The 24,334-nt window shown below is 41.7% G+C and overlaps 1 protein-coding gene across 1 annotated transcript in view; it reads left to right on the forward strand.

Annotated features, from left to right (window-relative positions):
* LOC138771861 (piezo-type mechanosensitive ion channel component 2-like) overlaps positions 1-24,334 on the forward strand; it is a 110,995-nt gene that overhangs the window by 49,510 nt on the left and 37,151 nt on the right. Inside the window, exons 8-22 of the mRNA XM_069951864.1 lie at positions 376-583; positions 1,870-2,083; positions 3,917-4,079; positions 4,162-4,245; positions 6,378-6,501; positions 6,726-6,844; positions 7,235-7,498; positions 7,583-7,688; positions 9,636-9,823; positions 11,082-11,230; positions 12,933-13,106; positions 13,204-13,245; positions 14,213-14,245; positions 16,078-16,181; positions 17,808-17,965. Of these exons, the coding sequence (XP_069807965.1) occupies positions 376-583; positions 1,870-2,083; positions 3,917-4,079; positions 4,162-4,245; positions 6,378-6,501; positions 6,726-6,844; positions 7,235-7,498; positions 7,583-7,688; positions 9,636-9,823; positions 11,082-11,230; positions 12,933-13,106; positions 13,204-13,245; positions 14,213-14,245; positions 16,078-16,181; positions 17,808-17,965 (2,130 nt within the window). The remainder of the gene's footprint in view (positions 1-375; positions 584-1,869; positions 2,084-3,916; positions 4,080-4,161; positions 4,246-6,377; positions 6,502-6,725; positions 6,845-7,234; positions 7,499-7,582; positions 7,689-9,635; positions 9,824-11,081; positions 11,231-12,932; positions 13,107-13,203; positions 13,246-14,212; positions 14,246-16,077; positions 16,182-17,807; positions 17,966-24,334) is intronic.

Genomic DNA, 24,334 nt, shown 5'->3' on the forward strand with positions numbered 1-24,334 from the left:
TGCCTCAGCAATGGCACTATAAAAAATAGATTTCAAAGGCCAACCACCTATCTTTAATTAAAATTGAAAACTTAACATAATAATACAAAAAAAATCTTTAAAACTTCAAATACATACATCATAAAGCTCTGCCATGATCCCAAGTTTGAAGTTAACAGTTTGTGATACTTCATAGTAACACCTCAGAAGTTTGTATCAGTGGACGACCACCACCACCACCACCAAAGAGACAGAGGTATACCCTATTGCCTCCGCTTTGCTGAGCTATTGCAAGTAGCCTAAAGAATAATAATGGAAGTCTATGGCACTTCTGGCAATTCTGTATACTAGAAGTTCCATAGTATAGTATAGTTTTTTTTTTTTTTTAAATCACAGGAATCTGAAACAGAAAGTGAAACTGAAGAAAGTGAGAATGAGACCGATTTTTACACAGATGAAGACACTGTGGATAAGGAGATGAATGACACTCGACCAAAACTCATTGAGAAGCTCACAGCCTTTACCTCTGCCATGAAGGCTTTGTTTGAGGCTCTGTTCACGACAGCGGGTAAAGTGGTGGTCACTGTTCTACTTGGCTTGTCAGGTAATTTCAGTACAAAATACCATGTATAGTTCTTTACATTTACTGCCCCCTCCCTTACCGTGATTCTTGACTTAAAGCCAAGCAAGCTACTCCAGGAATTCGGAACGCAAATGTTCCAGTTCATGTTTTGCACCATGAACCCCCATCTTCCTTGATAATCTATGCAGATTAAACATTTATAGAAAAATTTATGTAAAAAAAACTAGCGTATAGAATTTATTTTTCTTACAGCAGTGTTTTCCATCACTGTACAAATTGGCAATATCCCTGCTTAGTGTTCTACATTAAAGAGGTATTCTTCTTAAAATTAAAGGGGTTATCCAGCGCTACAAAAACATGGACACTTTTCCCCCTACTGTTGTCTCCAGTTCAGGTGCGGTTTGTAATTAAGCTCCATTTACTTAAATGGAACTGAGTTTCAAAACCCACTTTTAAGCCAATCAGTGGCCGCGCCACTGTCCCTTCTCGGTCAGTGATTGGCTGAGCGGGCTGTCACCCCCAAACGAGTGTTGCTGCCAGAAAGCTTTGTAAATGACTTTTATTGAAAAATGAACTGAAGCCTTCCAGTACTTATTAGCTGCTGTATATACTGCAGGAAGTGATGTATTCTTTTTAGTCTGACACAGTTCTCTCTGCTGCCACCTCTGTCCGTGACTGGAATTGTCCAGAGCAGTAGCAAATCCCCATAGAGAACCTCTCTGGCCCTGGTCAGTTTTTACAGAGAGCACCCTGTCACACTGGAAAGAATCAAACACTCCCTGCAGGGCATGCATCAGCAGATAGGTACTGGAAGGCTTAAATGGACATTTTTACATTTTTAAATGGAAGTAATTTACGAATCTATATACCTTTCTGGCTCCAGTTGATTAAAACATAAATTCCAGAGTACCCCTTAAAATATCCAACTAAATGCATATATGCAATGATTTAAGCCTGTTTTGATCATGTCAAATTTTTCAGCTTTTTATTGCAAAAACATATAAACAACCTACTCCTCTTCTTATTATCTTAGGATAGATATATGTTTATCCCAGGCAGGTTTAAGCTCTGTTATTGTAGATTTACCAACCACATCTGCTGGAAATTTGTTCCAAGCATCTACTACTCTTGCACCTTTGCCAGTACCTATGCTAAGTTTGAATCTCGCCAGAGGCAATATCTGTAGGGAGTTGTTTGCTTTCCCCATGCAAGTAAATCTTATTGGTTTGAAATGGTGACTGTATAGTGTGAACTTTAAGTCCATGCAATTGTTATTTCAATAGCTGCTCCCCTTTTGTCTTCTGTAGGTATAATTTTACCTTCTGTGACCTCCGCCGTGTATTTTTGCATTTTTCTGTTTTTGTGCACCTGGTGGGCATGTAACCGTAGCGTAAGCCTTGTGGTTTTTAGCAGTCTTTGTGTCATGGCTGCCATCTTTAGTGCTGGCCACTTGACGGCCATCTATCTATATCAACTCCCTTACTTTCAAGAAGTAATCCCGCCTCAGGATTTGTATGCCAGGTAAGATAAAATTATTATTCCTTATTATATTTAAAGGGGTTTGCCACTTTATAGTAAAATAGTTCAGTGTACAGTATTAGTAACTGTACTCACTGCCCTTACTGACAGCAGCTCCCTGTGTACCTCATAGAGCTAAAATCAGACTCCTTTCCTCCTCTGAGTCTGTATATGTCTATGGAGAACAAAGGAGGCGGGGCATGGTCACATGCTCCTCCATGTCGGCCATTTTATGGACAGAAACAAAACAGAGCAGGACAGTCCAGCCTGGAGGAGGGGAGTCTGATTTTAGCTCTATGAGCTACACACGGAGCTGCTGTCAGTATATGCAGCGAGTACATTTATCTGGATTTTGTTAGTACATTTATCTGGAGTCCCGTCTTGGCCGCTGAATGGCTGAACTGCCTGGAGACGTCACTTCTCGTCGGCAGCTCAGACCAGGAAGTGGCCGCGACACGGGGGTACGGGGCGCTGCGATCTGGGATCCGGCGCTGGAACCGGGGAGGTAAGTGACCTTTGGCATTTATAACCACCCCTTCCCCGGCCATATCTGAAAAATACGTCCAGGCCGGAGTACCCCTTCAATGCAGGGGTTTCCAACTTGTAGTGCTCCAGCTGTGGGAAAACTACAACTCCCAACATGCTCAGACAGTGAAAGTATGTCCTGGTATGCTGGGAGCCCTAGGATGGCATCCATCCTCTGCTGTGCTCTATTCTCATCCTGGAGCTGCTTGTGTTTTCTGGTATCTTTTTCCTCCTTTTGCTGCAATGACCCCTCTGGCTACTAGGGTGCAATGACGGCCAACTGGTCTGGATTTATAGAGGTAGCTTGTCTCCACCTGCTACTGCTTTCTGGCAATCCAGAGCCACCTGCACCTATTTAAACTAGCTCCACCTGACCCTCCCTGCCTAAGCGTTGTTGCATACCTGCATATGTAGTACAGGTGTCTGTCTGCTGTTTCTGCTGATTTCATGTGTATCCTGAAGCATGCCTGTTCTTCAGATTACGCTTTCTGCCTATTTCCTGTCTGTACTGTCAGGGCCGTATTTACCACTAGGCACCCGTGGTCCGGTGCCTAGGGCAGCACCTTGCAGGGGGGCAGCACCAGGGAGCAGGAGGACAGAAAAAACGAATTTATTTGATTTTATTTTTTTAGTTTCTCTCCTCCCGTTCAGACTTGCTAGTAAATCTGGTGTCTTTTCCAGGGGGGTGGGGGGTATGGTGGTATTGGTCAGGTCTGGTATCGCCAATAGGTGCGTGAAGATGAGGCGTCTTCAGGTTTAGTGCCTAGGGCAGCAGCAGCTCTTAATATAGCCCAGAGTACTGTGTGCCTCTATAGTGGACGACTCAGATTGTCTGAACTGCCCCTGAATCCAGCTGCCCTGACCTTTCACTAGTCTATCTACAATATCTGTCTTATCCCTTGTACTGCGCTGACTCTCCTACTGACCTTGTCAGGAGGAAAACTAGGCACTGCTCACGGTACTACATGTTCTCTAGCCGTAGAAGTCCAGCTTCCGCATCCTGGAGCAGGATAAAGAATAAAGACCTAGAGAGCACTTAGACTCCGCTCCCTGGTGTGGCCCAAAGCCAAACCAGTTGCGTGGCATTGCGGGTCCACACTCACTGGACACGTACAACTATGCAAAGATATTTCCCATCCAGTAATAGATATTGGCTCTCAGCTGTAAGCCTATTTCTATTACTTTTACTCACCCAGGTACAGACTTCTGTAATATCTATTCAGTATCCTCAAACATTATTGTAAGACAAGTAGAAGCCCTGTACAACTGTATCATTATTTATTATATTTCTTATGTATTTGAATTGTCTAGGCTATTTGGGATGACAGCTATTATAAGGACCAATGAGACAGAATCATGGATGATCCATCTTCATCAAGATCTTCACTGGCCAGTTTTCACAAACCCATTTATGCTGCTAGTTATGTATTATATATTGGTCATGTTGGTACAGCAGTGGGCAAAACTACCAATGGTATGTGCCAATGTGTACCCAGTGCTGTAAGATATTAGAGTTATAGTGGGGAGATCTGTAATTCTGTGATTATTTGTTGTAGGAGGAACCTATAGCTAAAAATGCAAACATCCCCGAGGATGATCGCCATGTGGATGGAATGATTTGGACCTCAAATGCTGAACAAGTGAGCGTTTTTATTTTAAAACTTATTCTAAATCTTCTAAAAAATCTTAAAAGCTTGAAAGACAGGTCCACTACTGTATGTAGGTCGGCAAAATATTTGAAGGAACCAAGAAGGATGTACTGTGTCATGTCATAATGTAGTAATGGTTGAAGGTGATATTTTTAAAATGGTTTCTCAGCAAATTATTTTGGTGGTATGATTTTCATTACATGTTTATAATAGAAACAACCTTTTGAATATGATGGAGAATAAGACATAGCAATTCAGGGCAACGTCCCTAATAACAAGGAGAGGAAGAGTTTGACAGACAATACGCACCAAGGGTTAGGGGCTGCCAAGACAAGGGGATAGGGTTGATAGACCAATAGTCCCATAGCAAAGGAAAGGTCATGAAGCCAAGGTTGCCTGACATCACATTTAGGCCTTAATTACACATGCCATAAAATCTTGCAGATCCACGACCATGGGCAATTGCAGGGCCCATAAAATCCTATGTGTGCATTCACACCATCTGTGCCATCATCCCTGCTGTGATCCTTTCCGCGAAAAGGTAGCACAGTTCATAGTGCAGATGGCGGCACAGATGCCTCTCCCTGCTCCCGCTCCCATCTCCCCCGCTCCTGTCACCCGCTCCCATCTCCCCCGCTCCTGTCACCGGCTCCCATCTACTGCGCTCCCGCAGAGATACCCTAATAGAAATGCAGCCCCCGCCACCCGGAGATGTAATGGGCACTCCTGCCATCACATCTGAAAACTACTCACCTACTCCCCCGGTGCCAGCCAGCTTACACACGATCACCAGAAGTGTCTTCTGGTGAGCATATAAGCCGGCTGGCATAGGGGAGTAGGTGAGTAGTTGTCAGATGTGATGACAGGAGTGCACATAATGCACTCCTGTCATCTCTATTGCTGGGTGGCAGGGGAAGGGGAATCCACACTAGGACATTATGTCCTATTTTTTCACGGTGGGGGTCGCGGCACAGGTCGTGCGAATGGCTGCATTCACTTGAGTGGTGTGAATGCAGTCTAAGGCAGTGTAGTAGGGGAGGTCATCATTCCCGTATCACCTTTGGAATTAAGTCATAACCAGCCCTTGGGGTGTGCCGTTGCCCTCCCTTTGCGGAGCATAAAATGGAAAATTTGCATATACGCTCCATGCCAAATGATAATAACTTTCCTCATTCATTAAACTGTCGCAAGGAATAAAAACACAACACATATAACTTTTTTTGCTGGGTGATGGTCAACCACAGCTTTTAATTATATCGAAACCACATAACTTTAACCAGCTCTCATGCACAGTGCCTAACTTCACACGGTGGTGAAGCGAACGGTGTGCCTCCGGCAGGCTCCGGCCATACATGTCGAAGATGCTACCAAGTGCATATTATATATATATATATATATATATATATATATATATAGAGAGAGAGAGAGAGAGAGAGAGATAGAGAGAGAGAGAGAGAGAGTATATATTTATGTGCCCGCAACCCTGATTGGCCCCAAAAGGTAGGAATTATTGAGATTGGCTGGCAGACATAATAACCCCTTCCTGGTGGCATAACCATAATTTCTCCCTTGCTTCTATTTCAAACAGTGGCTGAAAAGAAATTGCAGGGCGCCATAGGGTGAAAACTGGGAGACACAGGTGAAAATGTAGCTTTCTGTATACACACACCTTAAGGTGTTGTACTAAGAGCACAATACCTATATGCGCAGTCAGTGAAGATAGACGAGCCAGAGCCGCCGGGAGGAGACGTTGTTAGATTGATCCAGAGCCACTGGGTTTTAACACAAGATTCATCAATATGGAGGTGTCCAATCGCCGTGGTATGGTGAAGGTCGGAATTTACCCCCTCTTGGCGCTGACCGGCAGTAGAGATTGTAGCAAAAACAGAGTAAGGCTCAGAATCCATTAACAAAGTCCTTTCAGCTCTACAAAATTGAGCCGGATGGGCGATTCAAGAACACGCACTAACACATGGATCCCTAAAGATTCTATTGTATTCAGTAGAGTTAGTCGGATTTCTTTCTTTTTTTTCTTACATCCAGCAAAATAAACTGATTTTGCGATGGTGCGTTTTGAGATTTTTGTTGAAGTTCTAGTTGACTTTTTTATCCATGTCTTGTAGCCTGAATATCTGATGCAAAATGGATGGCAAGAATTGCCTCTGCTGAAGTGTGAAGTACAACAAGTACATACTGATTTCTCTGTGCCCATATACCTTGAAGAAGAGATAAAAACAGGGGAGTCAGGTCAGTGTGCCACAATATGCTGCATATATAGTCAGTAGCCCGTGCCCTTTTGTCTTCTGCACAGATTATATACAGACACTTTTTTTTGCAGAACTAGGTCACTACGTATGTTTTTCATGGTGAATATAACCGCCTCTGTGATCTGTATTAATTTCTTAAATTTTTCAATTTCTCAGTTTTCACTATATTTTTAGAGAATACATTTTGTGTTTAATGTCACTCAGAGAAGAAGGAAGAAGAAGAGGAGGAGATGGCTCCAGCAGAGTCGAAGCCCGGTGGAATGGCGGTCCTTGGCCAGTTCATTATGAGACAGAGCTATGTCAGTGCCTTGATTGTCATGATGGTGAGAGGGTTTATCCTACATGAAGTGGATTTGTATACGGGAGAGGAAGCTGTAGACGAACAAGTACTGACAGCTAATCATATCATAGTTCTTATAGGGAACCCCTTAACATAGAAATGCAGTTCATTGTATTGGCATCAATAGAAATGGGGGAGCTTACCAGATTTATATTTAGTATTGTGTAAAACGATTCAGTATAATATGTAATTTATTGATTGAAATTCTGGGTTTAGGCATGCAGTAGGCAGTTTTCCTTAGTGATGACCATACATAATGGTCCATATATAGAGCAGCTGGGTCAAAAACAATGATTTTATTGCCTTAACAAAAGATGCGATCATGAATATCTGTAAAAATGACTTTGTTCTATTATCTATAATTCTTACGTAGGTTTGGAGCATCACCCACAACAGCTGGCTGACATTTGTCCTTTTAATATGGTCCTGCATAATCTGGATGACGCGGGATCGGCGTCGGTATGCCATGCTAAGCGCTCCATTTTTGGCTTTTTATGCAAACATATTAGTGGTGCAAAATTTTTTTGTGGGTCTCAACATCTCCCAAGAAGAAATGTTCCCCGGAATATCCACAGCTGTTCTTATTGACTTTGACTTGAAGCCTTATACTATGCCGTGTGTGCATCTTGGACTAAAGGTGAGGAAACTGAATATATATTTTTGTCATGCTTTGAAATAAAAAAAAAAAATTGGGTCTCACAAGATTATTTTTATTTTTCAGATCTTTTATGCTTTAATCTTCTGGATATTGCTAAGGCAACACCTGAAAGAGCGACAACAGGAAGGAGAGAAGGAATCACTGAAAGAGGTTGTGGTGGAGGAAAGTGGTTAGTAGGGAAGGATATGCCTCGGAGTAGCATCAGTATGTTTCACATTCAGGGTTTAGAAAAAAAAATTGTAAGTCAAATGCCAAAAGCTGTCAGAATTCATGAAAGCATACATTTTTTTACTTATTTCACAAAAGAGAAATTAGCTATGTAGGTCATAATTGATAGGTCTTAGTTTTAGTAGGGGGTGAAGCCCACTTCTGCATCACTTGTTCATAGGATGTATTTTTTTTAATGGATTTCACATACACCCATATTAATAGGATGCATATGTGCCAGGATAATAATATCGTTCAATGTGGACATGCATGTTTAGTATAGCAGAAATGAGAAATGAGTCTTCTCCAGTACAAGCGTGGTAAATGAATTCTGGCATAAATGTAGTATTGTTAAACTTTTGAAGGGTGTTTACCAGCACCATTACTTAAAGGGGTTATCCAGCACTACAAAAACGTGGCCACTTTCTTTAAGAGACAGCACTACCCTTGTCTCCAGTTTGGTTGTAGGTTTTGTAACTCAGTTCCCTTGAAGTAAATGGAGCTTAATTCCAAACCACACCTGAATTGGAGACAAGAGTGGTGCTGTCTCTGGAAGAAAGTGGCCATGTTTTTGTAGCACTGGATAACCCCTTTAATCCAGGGGCAGCTATGGGTAAGGCTGTATGCACACGTTCAGTATTTTTTTCTGGTCCTGAAACAACCCGTGAGAATGTACGGATTGGACATCCGTATTCCATCCTTATTTCCGTAATTCCATTTTTTTTTACTACTCATTGCTTTTCAATGCACTTTATCAGTATTTTTTTGCGGAAATACGGATGCCAACATGTTACAATCCGTAACCAATTGATTTCAATGAGAGGATCCGCAAAAAAAAATTTGTTCGCACTGGGTCCGCACTAGGACATGTCCTTTTTTTTCAGGATAGATTTTCATCCATTTCTGCTACTGATAGTGTGAATAGCCCAATAGACATGTTCACTAACTCGGATCCGTAAATACCGATCCGTAAATTACGGGACGTGTGCATAAGGCCTAAGTAGTGTTACGAATTATGTAAAGACATATATTTTTATCTGGAATATTTATAGCAATCATATTGTGAATAATACTTAAAGAAGAAGTCAGACCAGACACGTTTTTTTAGCGAGTGCTGGGAAGGGTGAGGGTCCCCAGCCGCTTTCTGGTCTGAGCAGGGACCTGGTTGTGATGTGTGAGTCTGCTCCGCCAGTCAGCAGCCATAGTGGGGTCCCACGTCGGCTGCTGACTCGCTAAGCAGACCTCACATGTCACGACCCAAGTTCCCGCTCAGACCAGAAAGCGGCTGGGGACCGCAGCAGCGGTATGCAGCCACCAGCGCTGGAGTGGGGGAGGTAAGATCATGTTAGTTCTTTTATCCTTCCCAGAACTTGCTAAAAAAATGGGTCTGGCGGAACTTCTCCTTTAAAAGAAACCTGTCATGTTAAAAATGCAGTCCATTCTGCAGGCATTCTGCAGTGAGAGAAGCTGAAGAGTAGCCATGTGGGTGGTTCTACTGAGTGACTGGCAGCTATGTGTGTATAACTGTGCCTATAGAGGTAGCTGTCAATCATTGAGTAGGAGTTGACTACTTAAAATTTGACTACTTTGCTCCTTCTGGGCTAAATAGTCAAATGGGAAGTCCTACTCAGTGATTGACAGCTTTGCATTGGCACAGTTATACACACAGTTGTTGTCAATACCTGAGCAGGAATTCACATCAGTAACTGATAAGGTGTCATATAACAATTCCTACAACACTCTATATTAATTTGCTCAACTATTCCTGCTCTATAAGATGAAACTGACAGAGTGGACTTCATTTTCAAATATAACAGGTTTTCTTTAATAAAATTAGTATACACCATGAGTTCTGAATATAGTCAATGAGTCAACCTCACACTTTCCAGTAATTTTACATTTTCATCAGATGCAGAACTTGAAGAACCTCCGAATGCATTCATGGAAATGGTTGGCTCCTTGGTGCGGGGTACACTGGTGAAGTACTGGATTTACTTTTGCTGTGCCATGTTTTTTGTCATCAGTTTCAGTGGGAATGTTGTCCTGTATAAGATCCTCTACATTGTGCTATTCCTGTTCTGCGTATCTTTGTACAAGGTGAGAGCAACTTTTGACTTAATTCTGAAAGCGGAGCTATAAAGGGAATGTAAGAATCACATTACTTAAATTACTTAAGTCAGTAGGCCATGGCTGTCCATCGCGCAGCACTTTTGCTAAGGTTAAGCCATGTCTGATCGGTTACTAATAAGACAGGGTCTTATATTATGTTTTTTTCTCTAAAAAAAAGGGGCTAAGGCTTATTTTTCAGGGTAGGTCTTATTTTCAGAAAAACACAGTATTCCCCTACGTAGTTAGCCGCCATACTGTATGTCCCACTGTTAGGCTCCTTTACTGTAAGTTCCTCTGTAGTTAGGCCTCCATACTGTAAACCCCTCTCTCTCGTAGTTCTTCCCCCCATACTATATACATCCCCCCTCTGTAGTTCTTCCCCATACTGTGTACACCCCTTCTGCAGTGAGCTCCTACCCCCTGTGTAGTTCTTCCTCCATATTGTTTACATCCCCCTTATACCTTCCTCCCTCTGTAGTTCTTCCCCCTACTATATACAATCCCTTTCTGCAGTAAGGCTCCCCATACTGTATACCTTCCTCAACCCTCTGTAGTTTTTTCCCAATACATATACATCCTTCCTCTGCAGGTAGTCCCCATACTGTAATCCTTCCCCCCCCCCTTTTGTAGTTGGCCCAGGTACCCTCCGTCCCCCATATTCAATGTACCTTACTGTGCATCTTTGTACCTCTCCTGCCATCCCTGCAGTTTGTGTTGAGCAGGTGGGGGCGGATAATAACTGATTTGCTAGTACTCAGCCACCAGAGTCGGGGATCCGGTCAGCTGACCGTAACTGGGGTATATTTTTGGAGTAGGGTTTATATTTCAAGCCTACTTTAAAAAGTTTGCAAAATTACCGTAGCTCTTATTTTGGGGGTAGGTCTTATTTTCTGAGAAACATGGTAGCAGTGTTGTAATTTTTGCTGTTTTTTGTGTAACAGGAGCCATTAGATCTCCTAATATGCAAGGGTCTACAAGAGCCATACAGGCTGAGTATAATAGGCCTTGTTATAAATGTTTTTCTATGCATTACATAGGTATAAAGCAGAGAATACAACTACACAACACACATTAGAAGCTGTGATGGTTAATAAGTTCGAGTCTATCTAAATTCAGTCTAATTTTTGGGTTTACTTGGCCCGGTAGAACATTGGTTTACTTGGCCCGGTAGAACATTGGGTTGCGTACTAGGGAAGGGAAGGGACATTTTTTTATTTGTCTAATTTTCTCCCTGAATCAACTGCAGATTCATTACGATTGGTGGAGAAGAATCCTAAAGTATTTCTGGATCGCAGTGGTTTCCTACTCTATGGTGGTTCTCATTGCTGTCTACATATACCAATTCAAGACCATCTCTGGGTTTTTCCTCCAAATTCTGGGAATGTCCGAGGAGGGGTAAGAAAACAGGACAGTTCTACTTGACATGGTGACAAACATGCAAACATCTTCGTGACTGCTGCAGTTCATATAGATAGTAAAAGGGACATATTTGCCGGTAGGCACCTATGTGATTGTGTCAAAGGCAGCAACATTTTTATGGGGTAAACACTTAAGTAAGTAATAATAATAATAATGGTAAATCCTCTTAATGTAGCTGCTGTCATGATGCTGTGACCTGGAAAAAAACCCTTCCCTGTTTAGTTGAATCCACATGGATCAGATCTGCTACAGAATTTCCCTGCATATTTGCATCTGCATCACTCTTATTATGCACAAGCCAGGTAGAGAACCAACAGAAAGGTAACCAGCATCACTCTTATTATGTTGTGGATGTAGGGGTGAGATCCACAGTGACAAAATCTGCAGGTTTTTTTTTTTTTGCATGTTTATGCCATTAATGGAAAAATTGAAATTGCATGTGGATTTAAACAAATGGGGTGTATTCAGCCAGAGCTCAGATAATGATATACAGTGGTACCTTGGTTTAAGAGTAATTAGGATTAAAAGCATTTTGCAAGAAGAGCTCACACTTTTTCCAAATTGTGACTTGGTTTAAGAGCATTGCTTTGGTTTAAAAGCCCCCTGTACTGGGTGCGAGGGCGAGTTGGGGAGGGGAATGGCCTGCATAGCGTGGTCTACAGTCCTGTACTCTGACCCAAGAAGTCTCCCTCACCTTCCAAATCACAGCAGATCCACTTCAGGCTTGGGCTTACATAAGGGGACAGGACTGTGGGGGTATTTTCTCCATAGCTGTAACCTCTCTCTCCACAACACAGAGTCCTGCATTATGTGCCCACATATGACCTGCTCATTCCTTCATGCCCCTTGCAGTCTCTGTCATTCCTTGTGTTTCCCATTCTCTCCATTCCTGCTACAATGTGCCTGCACTTACACTCAGCTATACACACTGCTGCTATAATGTGCCTGCACTCACACTCAGCTATACACACTGCTGCTATAATGTGCCTGCACTAACACTCAGCTATACACACTGCTACTATAATGTGCCTGCACTAACACTCAGCTATACACACTGCTACTATAATGTGCCTGCACTCAAACTCAGCTATACACACTGCTGCTATAATGTGCCTGCACTCACACTCAGCTGCACATACTATACATTTTACTCCACATGCTGACTGCTATACTGTACAGTAACTTATAAAATGATATATTTAGCTGTTCGGCATTGTTTGTTTCACCTGTTTTACATGTTATTCAGAAAAAAAACATTATTTTTGTGGTGTGAAACCAATTGTCTGCATATCAGTGATTTCTTATGTGAAAATTTGCTTTGGTTTAAGAGTGGATTTGGATTACAAGCACGGTCCTGAAAGAATTATGCTCGTAATCCAAGGCACCACTGTACATGAGAAAGAATAAGAGGTCCATTTGTTCACCCTGTGAATTATACACTTGTAGAAGTTAACCATGTACCTGTGGCTCTCCAGCTTTTGTAAATCTTCCACTCCCAGCATGCTCTGACTGCTTGTGGATCTTAGGCCTTGCTGGGGATGGTAGTTTTGCAAAAACTAAGAAGCCTCAGATTAGGAAATACTGATGTACTAATACAGTATAGAAAAATGGCTTTACAGACAAGGCTGTAAATGGGATAAGTGACAAATTGTTCTTTCCTTCTTATATCTACTGCCAGACTAAGAGACTTGGGTTTGGAGCAGTACAGCACTGTGGAGCTCTTTGCAGGGATATTGCTTCCATCCTCCTTCCTCTTGGCTTGTATCCTCCAGCTTTACTACTTCAACGATGACTTCCTAAAGCTAACAGATCTCAATAACATCCCAGTCAATGAAGGAGGCATTAAAGACAGGTCTGTATATAAAGGAGACTGGCTGGTGTAATGCAATGTCTTCTATAGGGTATCAGAGTACTTACTGTACATTACTTGTGTTTCTTCATGTAACCAGCAAGAAGAAACTGGAGAATCGCATCCTCATTCTTTCCACCATGTGAGTAATGCAGTCATCTATCTAACACTAGCCTCAGTTTCATATCTATCTATCTATCTATCTATCTATCTATCTATCTCCTATCTATCTATCTATCTATCTATCTGTCTGTCTGTCTGTCTGTCTGTCTGTCTGTCTGTCTGTCTATCTAACACTATCCTCAGTTTCATATCTATCTATCTATCTATCTATCTATTATCTATCTATCTATCTATCTCCTATCTATCTATCTATCTATCTATCTATCTATCTTCTATCTATCTATCTATCTATCTATCTATCTATCTATCTATCTATCTATCTCCTATCTATCTATCTATCTATCTATCTATCTATCTATCTATCTGTCTATCTTTATATGACTATCTCATGTCTATTTACCTATCCCATACTTCCATACCTGCATATTTGTCTGGCTATCTATGATAAGATAAAATCTATCTTAAGGGTGCGTTCACACCTACAGGATCTGCAGCAGATCTGCAGCAGATTTGATGCTGTGTTCAGTTATTTAAATGAAATCTGCTGCAGAAAATCAGCTGCAGATCCTGTAGGTGTGAACGCACCATAAGGGTATAAACACACACACCGTATATGCAGCGTATTTACTGCTGCGATACGCAGCAAATACGCAGCAAATACGCAACAAATATGCAGCAGATTAGATCTAAATAACTAAACACAGCATCAAATCTGCACCATCAAATCTGCTGCAGATCTGCTGCGTATTTGCTGCGTATCTGCTGCGTATACGGTGTGTGTGTTTGTACCCTAAAGGGACAATATGTGGCGCTTGCTGCATGTTTGATTCATGGACTGCAGATTTTCTATTAAATCTTCCACAGTATTTAATTATAGTCATAATTAAAAAGGGGGGGGGGGGGGGTTTGACAACTATAGGAAAGAAATTATAGAATTTTATCTCATCTCTATAATAGAGATCTCCGTTTCTATTTTCTCTTTGCAGGATGAAAGACAACCTTAGGAATCTGAAGACCACGTAAGGAACAGCACACAAATTTTCTCATCCAGAAACACTTGCAACAAAATGATGTTCATTTACAACAGTGCCATAGTTTTAATGATATAAAATACTGATTTCTCTATAGATTTTCATTAAATAGGTATCTTACTTTTGCTTGTACAGCTCTACGGCTTTATTGTCTCTCTATACTTGTATGCAGTCTATATGAGTCTCTCCAGCAGACTGCCTTGTATCTGCACTTCTCTCTTTTCCAAACTGTGTGACCTCTAACACTCAAAATAAGAGTGGACTTATTTAATATTTCTGTAACTAAAGGTGCCTATACACCTTCAACGATTATCAGCTAAATGATGTTCATCCAACAGTTATCTCTTTCAGCCTCCCCATACATCCATAGCCACATGTTCCTGTGTTTCCTATAGAGAAGGATGAGCCGCAGCTTATAGAACAAAAGGGTTGAGATGAGCGCTACTCGAGAATGCTTGAGTCTGATCTTTCGGCATTTGAATGCCGGTGGCTGAGACAGTTGGATGCAGCCCTAGGGAGTCCTGGAAAACATGGATTCAGCCTATGACTGTACCCACGTTTTTCAGACTCCCTAGGGCTCCATCCAACTACTTCAGCCACCGGTATTCAAATGTCAAACCATCAGACCCGAGCATTCTCGAGTAGCGCTCATCTCTATTGGGCAATGAAAATCCAGTCTGGAGGCCCCAATGCCGAACGGCTGAGCTAAACACTGACTAGTATAAAGTGTATGGGCACCTTAAAGCTCAATGGTAGGACATTTCTAATGGAAACTATTTAATAAAGGGCTTCCTTTTGCATTCAGGAAACAAAACAACAATAATAAAAAGAAAAAAGTTTGTGTGAGGTATTGCAGTTTAGTTCCATTCAAATATAAAGAGCCAAATTAAAATACCACACACAATCTAAAGATAGATGAATTAATTAGGGGTAGTGCGGCGCTAAACATTTATTCACTAAATAACACACATTACAAAGTTATACAACTTTGTAATGTGTGTTATGTAAGTGAATGGCCCCCTTCCCCGTGTTCCCCCCCCACCCCGGAAGTGTGGTGCATGCCAGCCCCCCTCTGCCGCGTCATCAGCTGCTTGGATGGCTGGAGCGGTTTGATTCGACAGTAATGCGGTGAGTATAATGCACTACACATCCGGGGTGGGGGGGGAGCACGGGGAAGGGGGCCATTCACTTATATAACACACATTACAAAGTTGTATAACTTTGTAATGTGTGTTATTTTGTGAAAAAAAGTTTAGCGCCACACTACCCCTTAAAGCAGCTAAGTTCTAAAAAAAATTATACTCGCCTGTTGCTGATCCCCTGCTGGTGCCAGTCCCCCAGCAGAGTGATTTCAGGGATGGGCTGAATCAGCATTTCCTATGTGTCCACAGGCGAGCATGAAGCGCTCTTCAGCTGGTAATAATTTTTTTTCCCCTTACAAATAGTTATCATGAATCCAGCTATATGTGAGCAAGGGGATCATGTGGACCTGGACTACTTATTTTGATGATGCCATCATTTTCACGCTAGCTATCTAAGGGTCCATTTCCACAGAAAGATTATCTGACAGATTTGAAGCCAAAGCCAGGAACAGACAATAAACAGGGAACAGGTCATAAAGGAAAGCCTGAGATTTCTCCTCTTTTCAAATCCATTCCTGGCTTTGGCTTCAAATCTTTGGCTGATAATCTGTCAGAAAATCTTTCTGTGTAAATGATCCCTTAGAGACAGATTGCAAATGAGTAAATCATAAAGCTGTATACACTTTATAGACGCCAAATAATGTACTGTACATGTTGATTAGTGTATGTTTTCTATAGTTTAGATGCTGATAAAAAGAACAGTTCAAGTCAGTGTACACTGGAAAAAATTGATAACATTACGGATGATGGAGACCCAACTGAGAATGATCCACAGTCTTCTGGTATAGAACTTTAGAAGTATAACATTTTTACTTTATTTTTATTTTGAGTGCCCTTTATAGAAGCTTATGCATAAAATTCAGATGACTTCTTATTTTATGTAAATTGCATCAGCAGCTTGTTTTATAGCGATATTTTATAAATGCAGAGTGCAGAAAATAAGTAATAGTACTGCTCTGTGGACTAAAAAATGAAAAAAAAAAAATTTTCTTTAAGTGAGGCTGGGTTCACACTACTTTTTTTACCCTTTTTTTCCATCTGTTTTTGCAAAAAAACTATATAACTTTTTTTGTCTCTAAATCTATGTTAGCACAACATAATCTACTGTCCTTTTTTTAATAATTATGTGCGCCTCCTAGTAAATACAACGTGGGGCATGGGGGCGGGGCTTTATATTAGACTGACGTAGACCAAACTTGCATAAAATGTGTAGAAAACATCCATGTCCCCCCGCCTAACAAAAAGAATAAACAAATAAAACCACTCAGCCCAGGGCCCTTTTTGTCGGGTTGATTATAGCCAATGAGCATTCCTAGGAACCCTCATTCAGATAATTGGCCAGGGATCGGTCGATTTGGTCTTTTGTGCAGTGGTAAAATTTATCACTATTGGCCACACATCTCTGTGTGAACAGGAGACATGCGGCTGATAACGATTACTCGTGCCAATCCCGCTGATCACTGCTCATTTGTGTCAGTACACAGGCGGTTTAAAAGTACTCCTAGGCTATGTTCACACTCCATATTTTTTCATATTTCTATGGCCGTTGTTGCCGATTGCAACCACGGCTGTAGTTAATACGAAAAAATACGTTGGCTTGCTGTCTATGGGGTCCTGGCCGGAGCGTATGCAACAGCGGGGGAATGGATCACGGACCAGCCGGTCTCTTACGCCATGTGAACATGGCCTTAAAGCGAATTTACCATCAGGTATATCGCTTTAAGTTTTTCATATAAATAGAATAAAGCCAGCCCGTTCACTGTCTGGGCATGCAGCACTGGAGGTGGGCCTGCTGGCCCCCAGTGTGACGAAACTCTCCCCTCTGTCACGCGGCTCTATTGATTGTAATGGGCTTACACCACATTGGGGGGGTGCTTCTGGCCGGGAAGGTGCCCGGGAATAGGCCGTGTTGCGCGGGAACCGGTACCAGTCTCTTATAAAAAAACTTGTGATGTACCTAATGGTACATTCGCTATAAAGTCCCCACATACCTTCAGATGGCGAACGATTGGAACGGGCGAGTGTTCCTGTGTTCCCTATGGGGAGTGGTAAGCCGTCCGACCCCTGTCTACGCTGACATCATCTGTTGGTGGTCATTCTGGAGAGCCCCAGAGACTCATACTAGCAATCAGTCAATGAACAAGCATTTGTTAGTTCATTGGCTAATAGTCTGTTCGCCAATAATTCCCCCATGTTATAAGGCCCTTATATTGTACAAAAAGAGCTGCTGTTTATCCTCGCTGATGGTGTCTCTTTTTAGAAACAAATGAATACAACCTTTAACTTCAAACACCACAGGTTTGTCCTCCAGGGAGTATTTCACTCACTGTGGGAAACCCACTGAGCAAGTTCATTGTGCTGAGCAAGTCCGCATACTGCAAAGAGCTAAAATGTTTGTCTATTTCCAGATAAAAACCCATGGGAGCTTGTGATTGACAAACTAATGTTGTTGCTGCTGACTCTGCTAAACTTTATTCATGATGTCCAAGTGCTCTTGTGGCGACTACTGGAGCTGCACATCATCAAGATCGTCTCCATGATGGTTATCTGGATCACACTCCAAGAGGTATTTAAGTATGTTATGGTCCTATTCCACGGGTCGAGTAGGGCCCGATCAACGATGTAAACAAGCGGCGATCTGCTAGATCGCCGCTCGTTTACTGGGCCTATTCCACAGCCCGATGATCATTGAGCGAGGGCTGCAGGGACATCGTTACTGATGTCCTTGCAGCCCTTGCAGCATCATACATTACCTGTCAGGTCTTATCCTCCGCTCTGTCTTCATCCCGGGTCCTGCGCGCTCTATCTTCAGAATGGCCGGTCAGCCGACAGGCCACACTCAGCCAATCACAGGCCGCAGCGTTCCCGGCCTGTGATTGGCTGAGCGCTCCGTCAGCTGACCGGCCATTCTGAAGATAGAGCGCGCGGGACCCGGGGATGAAGACAGCGCGGAGAAGAAGCCTAGACAGGTAATGTATGCTGCTGCTGCTTGTCAAATCGTCAGTCGCCCGCGGCGCACCGCTATTCAACTGTAGCGATGCGCGGTTGGGGAACGATGATTTTAGGTCTAGCCCTAAATGAACGATCAGCCGATGACACGATCATCGGCTGATCGTTCTCTCTATTTCACCGAACGATAATCGGCCGAATCGGGCTAAATGGGGGCGATCCGGCCGATTATTGTTACTGTGGAATAGGGCCCTTACACTAACCTTTCACACAGTCATTACAGGAGTTGTATTTAAGGGTCCTATTCCACCGGACGATTATCGTTTGCATAATCGTTAAAGATTAACGATCTCAAACGACCGCTATTGCGAAAGACCTGAAAACGTTCACTCATTTCCATGGAACGATAATTGTTACTTATGATCTTAATTGCGATCGTTTTTTTTCCGCTATTTATTCGCTATTGCGTTCGTATCTATTGCAAACGACCGAACGATTTCTTATTCAATGCGAACGTTTTGCGAACGAGCAACGATAAAAATAGGTCCAGGTCTTATAAAGCTATCAACGATTTCTCGTTCGGTCGTTAATCGTTAACTGCATTTCAACTGAACGATTATCGTTTAGATTCTAACGATTTAACGATAATCTGAACGATAATCGTCTAGTGGAATAGGGCCTTAAGAAGAGTATATAGTTCACACTGAAAACTCCTAGATAGAGTACTGAAAGAGTAGGAGATCCTTGGAACAAACTTCCAGTAGATGTGATTGGTAAGGCTATGTTCACACTTCGTAAGTCTCCGGACGTAGCGCGTTCCGTGAATAAGCGGCCGGAAATTTACGTAGTTTGCGTACAATAGAAAGTATACGATGTACGGCTGCACAGTTCACACTACGTACGAACTTACGCCAGGATCGTACGTGGCGCCGTAAAAAATGAACCAGACAATTGTTTGAGGATGGAAATGCCATAACTTATGCCCGTAGCGTAACATGCGGTCCCGTACGTAGTGGTGATTTCTTCATTTTTCCACTTCTCTTTGCCGATCCAAAAGGTTCTGTGGGGTGTCCGGGGCTAGGCGAAGATTTCCAAGTAAAAGACCGCTGTCAGATCGCTACGTAGGGCGCTCGGGAAGTGTAAGTAGACTGCGGGCGTAAGTTCGCGGTCCGGAGTTTAACACGTATATGTCCGGCTGCGAAAATATGCGGCCGGACATATACGAAGTGTGAACATAGCCTTATAAGGCTGTATTTTTTATGCGGCTGGAAATGTGCGGCTGAAACTACGGCCGTGGGAAAAAATAGACATGCGGCTGAAAACATACGGTCATTTACTTGGAAATCTGGTTCAACTAAAAATAACAAATAAAATCTTTAGAAAGTGATGCAAACACCTCTGGATGCATCTGGGAAAGCAGGGAAACAGTTTACATGAATTGCTATTACAGGGGTTTGCGATCCTCTGCAGTATGCCGATGCCGATGCCTCTCATGGTTAATATATTTAATTAATAAAACACATTTTCGTTGTAATAAAGTCCCTTTCGTTGTTCAATAATTAAATTTAAATGAATCCATCATTGTGCAATTAAATATACTGTTAAAATAAATATATATATAAATAAATGTATATATATATATATATTTATTTTTTGACAGTATATTTAATTGCACAATGATGGATTCGTTTAAATTAAAGAATTGAACAATGAAACTGATTTTATTACAACGAAAATGTGTTTTATTAATTAAATATTAATTAGTACAGGAAGCTCCAGTAAGCCGTTAATTCATATTCCCGGTAAATAGAGCATTCTGTACTAATCATCACTTTACTTTAATTAACCCCTTAAGGACCGGGCCTAAAATGGCCTTAAGGACCGGAGCAAATTTTATGAATATGACCAGTGTCACTTTATTCATTAATAACTTCGGGATGCTTTTACCTATCCGGCTGATTCTGAGATTGTTTTCTCGTGACATATTGTACTTCACATTTCTTGTAAATTGGAGTCGATACTTATAACGAATCTTTATGAAAAAAACCAAAATAACGTGAAAAATTGTAAAAAAAATGCATTTTTCCAACTTTAAACCTTTTCTGCTTATACAGAAAATGGTTATGCCACATAAATTATATATTAAATAGCATTAGCAACATGTCTACTTTATGTTGGCGGCATTTATTAAACTATATTTCATTTTTTTTAGACAATAGAAAGCGTAAAACATTAGCAGCAAATTTCCAAATTTTCAGTAAAATTTCAAAATCAGATATTTTTAGGGACCTGTTCAGGTTTAAAGTGTATTTGAGGGGCCTGTATGTTAGAAAGCCCCAAAAAGCACCCCATTTCAGAAACTGCACCCCCCAAACTCTGCAAAAGCAGATCCAGAAAGTTTTTTAACCCTTTAGGGGAGTCACAGAAATAAAAGCTAAGTGTGTAAGAAATTTGAAAATTTTAATTTTCTGTGCAGAGATTTTATTGTAATCCAATATTTTTCATAATTATAAACTTATTACCAGAGAAATGCACCCCAATATTTATTGTCCCGTTTCTGCAGTTTATAGAAATACCCCATATGTGACCCTATTGCGCTATTTGACGCAACCACAAGCCTCAGATATAAGGGAGCGCCTAGTGCATTTCAATGGCTCCGTTATATTTGGTCATTTCTGACTGTATCACTTCAGCTTGGCAGAGGCTCTGGGGTGCCAAAACCTAAAAAACACCACTAAAGGGACACCATTCAGAAAACTACACCCCTCAAGGAATGTAACAAGGGGTGCGGTGAGCATCTGGACCCCACAGGTGCTTCACAGATTTTCCCAACAATATGGCGTGAAAAAAGACAAAAGTATTTTTTACACTAAAACGTTGTTCTAGACTTCAATTTTTCATTTTCACAAAGGGATAAAAGGAAAAAAAAAACACAAAACATGTAGCGCAGTTTCTCCCGAGTACGGAAATACCCCACATGTGGCGATAAAGTGCCAAGCGGGCGCAGGACGAGCCTCCAAAGGGAAGGAGCGCCAATTGGCCTTTGCAAGTTGGATTTTACTGGAATGGATTTCAAGGGCCACGTCGCATTTACAGAGCCCTCGTGCTGCCAAGACACTGGAAACCCCCCACAAGTGACCCCATTCTGGAAACTACACCCCTCAAGGAATCTAACAAGGGGTGCAGTGAGCATATGGACCCCACTGGTGACGGGCACAAATGTGGAACAATGTGACGTGAAAGTGAAAAATTTCATTTTTTCACTTTCACGGCAAAAATGTGCCCATCATCAAGGGGTCCATATCCTCATTGCAAAAATAGGGGGGACCCTATGCGTTTTTTTTTTAAATAAATAAATAATAATAGATAATAAATAAAAATAGGGGGGACCCTATGCGTTTTTTTTTAAATAAATAAATAATAAAAAAAAACGCATAGGGTCCCCCCTATTTTTATAACCAGCCGGGTTAAAAACCAAGCGACAGCAGCCTGGTAACACCAGGGTGGGAAGAGCCATTGTTTTAGGCCCTCCCCAGCCTAAATCTTACCAGCCTGCTGCCGCCCCAGTCCAGGAGCGCCAATTTTGACGCTCCGGGACCACTGGCACCCGGCTCTTCCCAATACCCCTGGTGGCATTGGGTACTGGGGTAATAATGGGGGGTTAGTGTTAGCCATTTTATAACGGCTAACACTAGGCCCCGACTTAGTAATGGATTCCGTCTATTAGACGGCTTCCACTACTAAGTCTATAAAGTAAAGAAATAAAGACAACACACAAGTGAAATTTTTTTTTTATTCAAATAAAAACACCCCCACACCCCTCATTGACCATTTTATAAAAAAAAAACACCAAACAACCGCTGGTCATCGACGTAGTCCACGGAATCCAACGTAATCCACAGGATTCCGATATCTGAAAAACAAAAAGGGAGAAACACACAAACAGGAGCACAACACCCATCATTGTGAGCGGTGTTGTGCACCTTACAGTATGCAGCATCTTTACAGATCGCTGCTTACAGTCTGGCCCCCAAGGGGTTAAGGGAGGATGCATTGCATCCCCCTTAACCCCTTGGGGGCCAGACTGATGTCAGACTGCACCCATCCCAGCAAGGAAGGGGGGTCACTTAACCCCTTTCTTGCTGGGATGGGTGCAGTCTGACATCAGTCTGGCCCCCAAGGGGTTAAGTGACCCCCCTTCCTTGCTGGGAGGGGTGCAGTGCTGGGGAGGGGGTGGGGAGAGCTCTATACTCACCCCGATGTGTCCTCTTCGCTGGTCCGCAGCACAATGAAGCGACTGTACTGCGGACCGGCTCTTTATATGTGCGCTCAGCCGATCAGCCGATCAGCTGAGCGCACATATAATTCTAAATGTTTCTTCTAATAATGGTATTGTGATAACATAATTAGAAGAAACATTTGATGTTTTAATTAAAGTGATGATTAGTACAGAATGCTCTATTGCCGGCAATATGAATTAACGGCTTAATGCAGCTTCCTGTACTAATTAATATTTAATTAATAAAACACATTTTCGTTGTAATAAAATCAGTTTCGTTGTTCAATAATTTAATTTAAACGAATCCATCATTGTTCAATTAAATATACTGTCAAAAAATAAATATATATATAAATATACATTTATTTATATATTTATTTATTTTAACAATATATTTAATTGCACAATGATGGATTCGTTAGAATTAAATTATTGAACAACGAAAGGGACTTTATTACAAAGAAAATGTGTTTTATTAATTTAATATATTAACTATTAGAGGCATCGGCATTCGGCATCATTGCCGGCTATTTTTGAAGTACTCCGTACGGACCGCCTGTCACTCCACGGCCGTGAATTTGCACATTTCCAGCCGCAAACAATGGTCTTGTTCATTTTTTACGGGTCCGTTTACGATAGGGCTGTAGGCTCATACATAGTGTGCACTGTGCAGCCGTATATCGTATACTTTCCAGCGTATGCATGAACCGGAAAAATCCGGCCGATGATTTACCGCCCGCAATACAGCCGCACAGATACATAGTGTGAACCTAGCCTAAACCTGCATGGGATAAACATATATCTATCATAATCATAAGATAATAAGAAGGGAAATAATAAAAGGGCAGACTAGACGGACCCAGGTTTTTGTTTTTTTTTTATGCCGACAATCTTCTATGTTTCTATCACCAGATTTTACTTTTACTTGTTTTCTTTTTATTTTAGAGGACAATCTTTGACATTAAGTTGAATGAAACTTTGACACTGCTCGAAGCTCAAGTAACTGAATTGAAAGGGGTATTCCGCTCAAACATAACTTTTGATATGTTGCTGCCCATGGTGAGACTAACAATTCATTCCATACTTGTTATTATTTATTCAGTCTCCTTTCCTAAGGTTCTGAGGTACTGCTTTCTCCTGACTACACAAAAAACAATGTGTAAGCCTTTCTCTCCATCTCCCCCTCATCCCCCCTCCCTTCTGAGACAGCTGATGTAAACAAACCCCTGGCAGGCATTCTCTGCAACATTGTACCTTCTTTGTAATGCTGGGAGGATTAATCTGAGGTCAAATTGCTGATGAACTCACTGTGAATAATCCTTTCAGCATTACAAAGTTGCAGATAGAGACTTGATTACATCAGCTATCTCAGAAGGGAGGAGAGAGGAGGGGGAAATGAAGAGAAAAGCTCACACACAGATTTTTGTGTTTTCAGCAAAAAGCAGCAGCTGAGAACTGGGGGAAGGAGATTGAGTAGATAATAACAAGTATGGAATAAATTGTTAGTCTCACCATGGGCAGCAACATATGAAAAGTTATGTTTAAGCAGAATACCCCTTTAATCTTGCAGAATACTAAGACTCCTTTTAGAGGACATAAAATATTAGCATTTTTTTTTTATTTATTTTTGTCATTTTTGAAGTTTCTGCCTATCTGATATGAGGTACAGAGCTGCAGACCCCTGCAATAAAACCCCCATTACACGGG

The sequence above is a fragment of the Dendropsophus ebraccatus genome, chromosome 14 (genome assembly GCF_027789765.1).
Source record: "Dendropsophus ebraccatus isolate aDenEbr1 chromosome 14, aDenEbr1.pat, whole genome shotgun sequence".
NCBI classification, from domain to species: domain Eukaryota; kingdom Metazoa; phylum Chordata; class Amphibia; order Anura; family Hylidae; genus Dendropsophus; species Dendropsophus ebraccatus.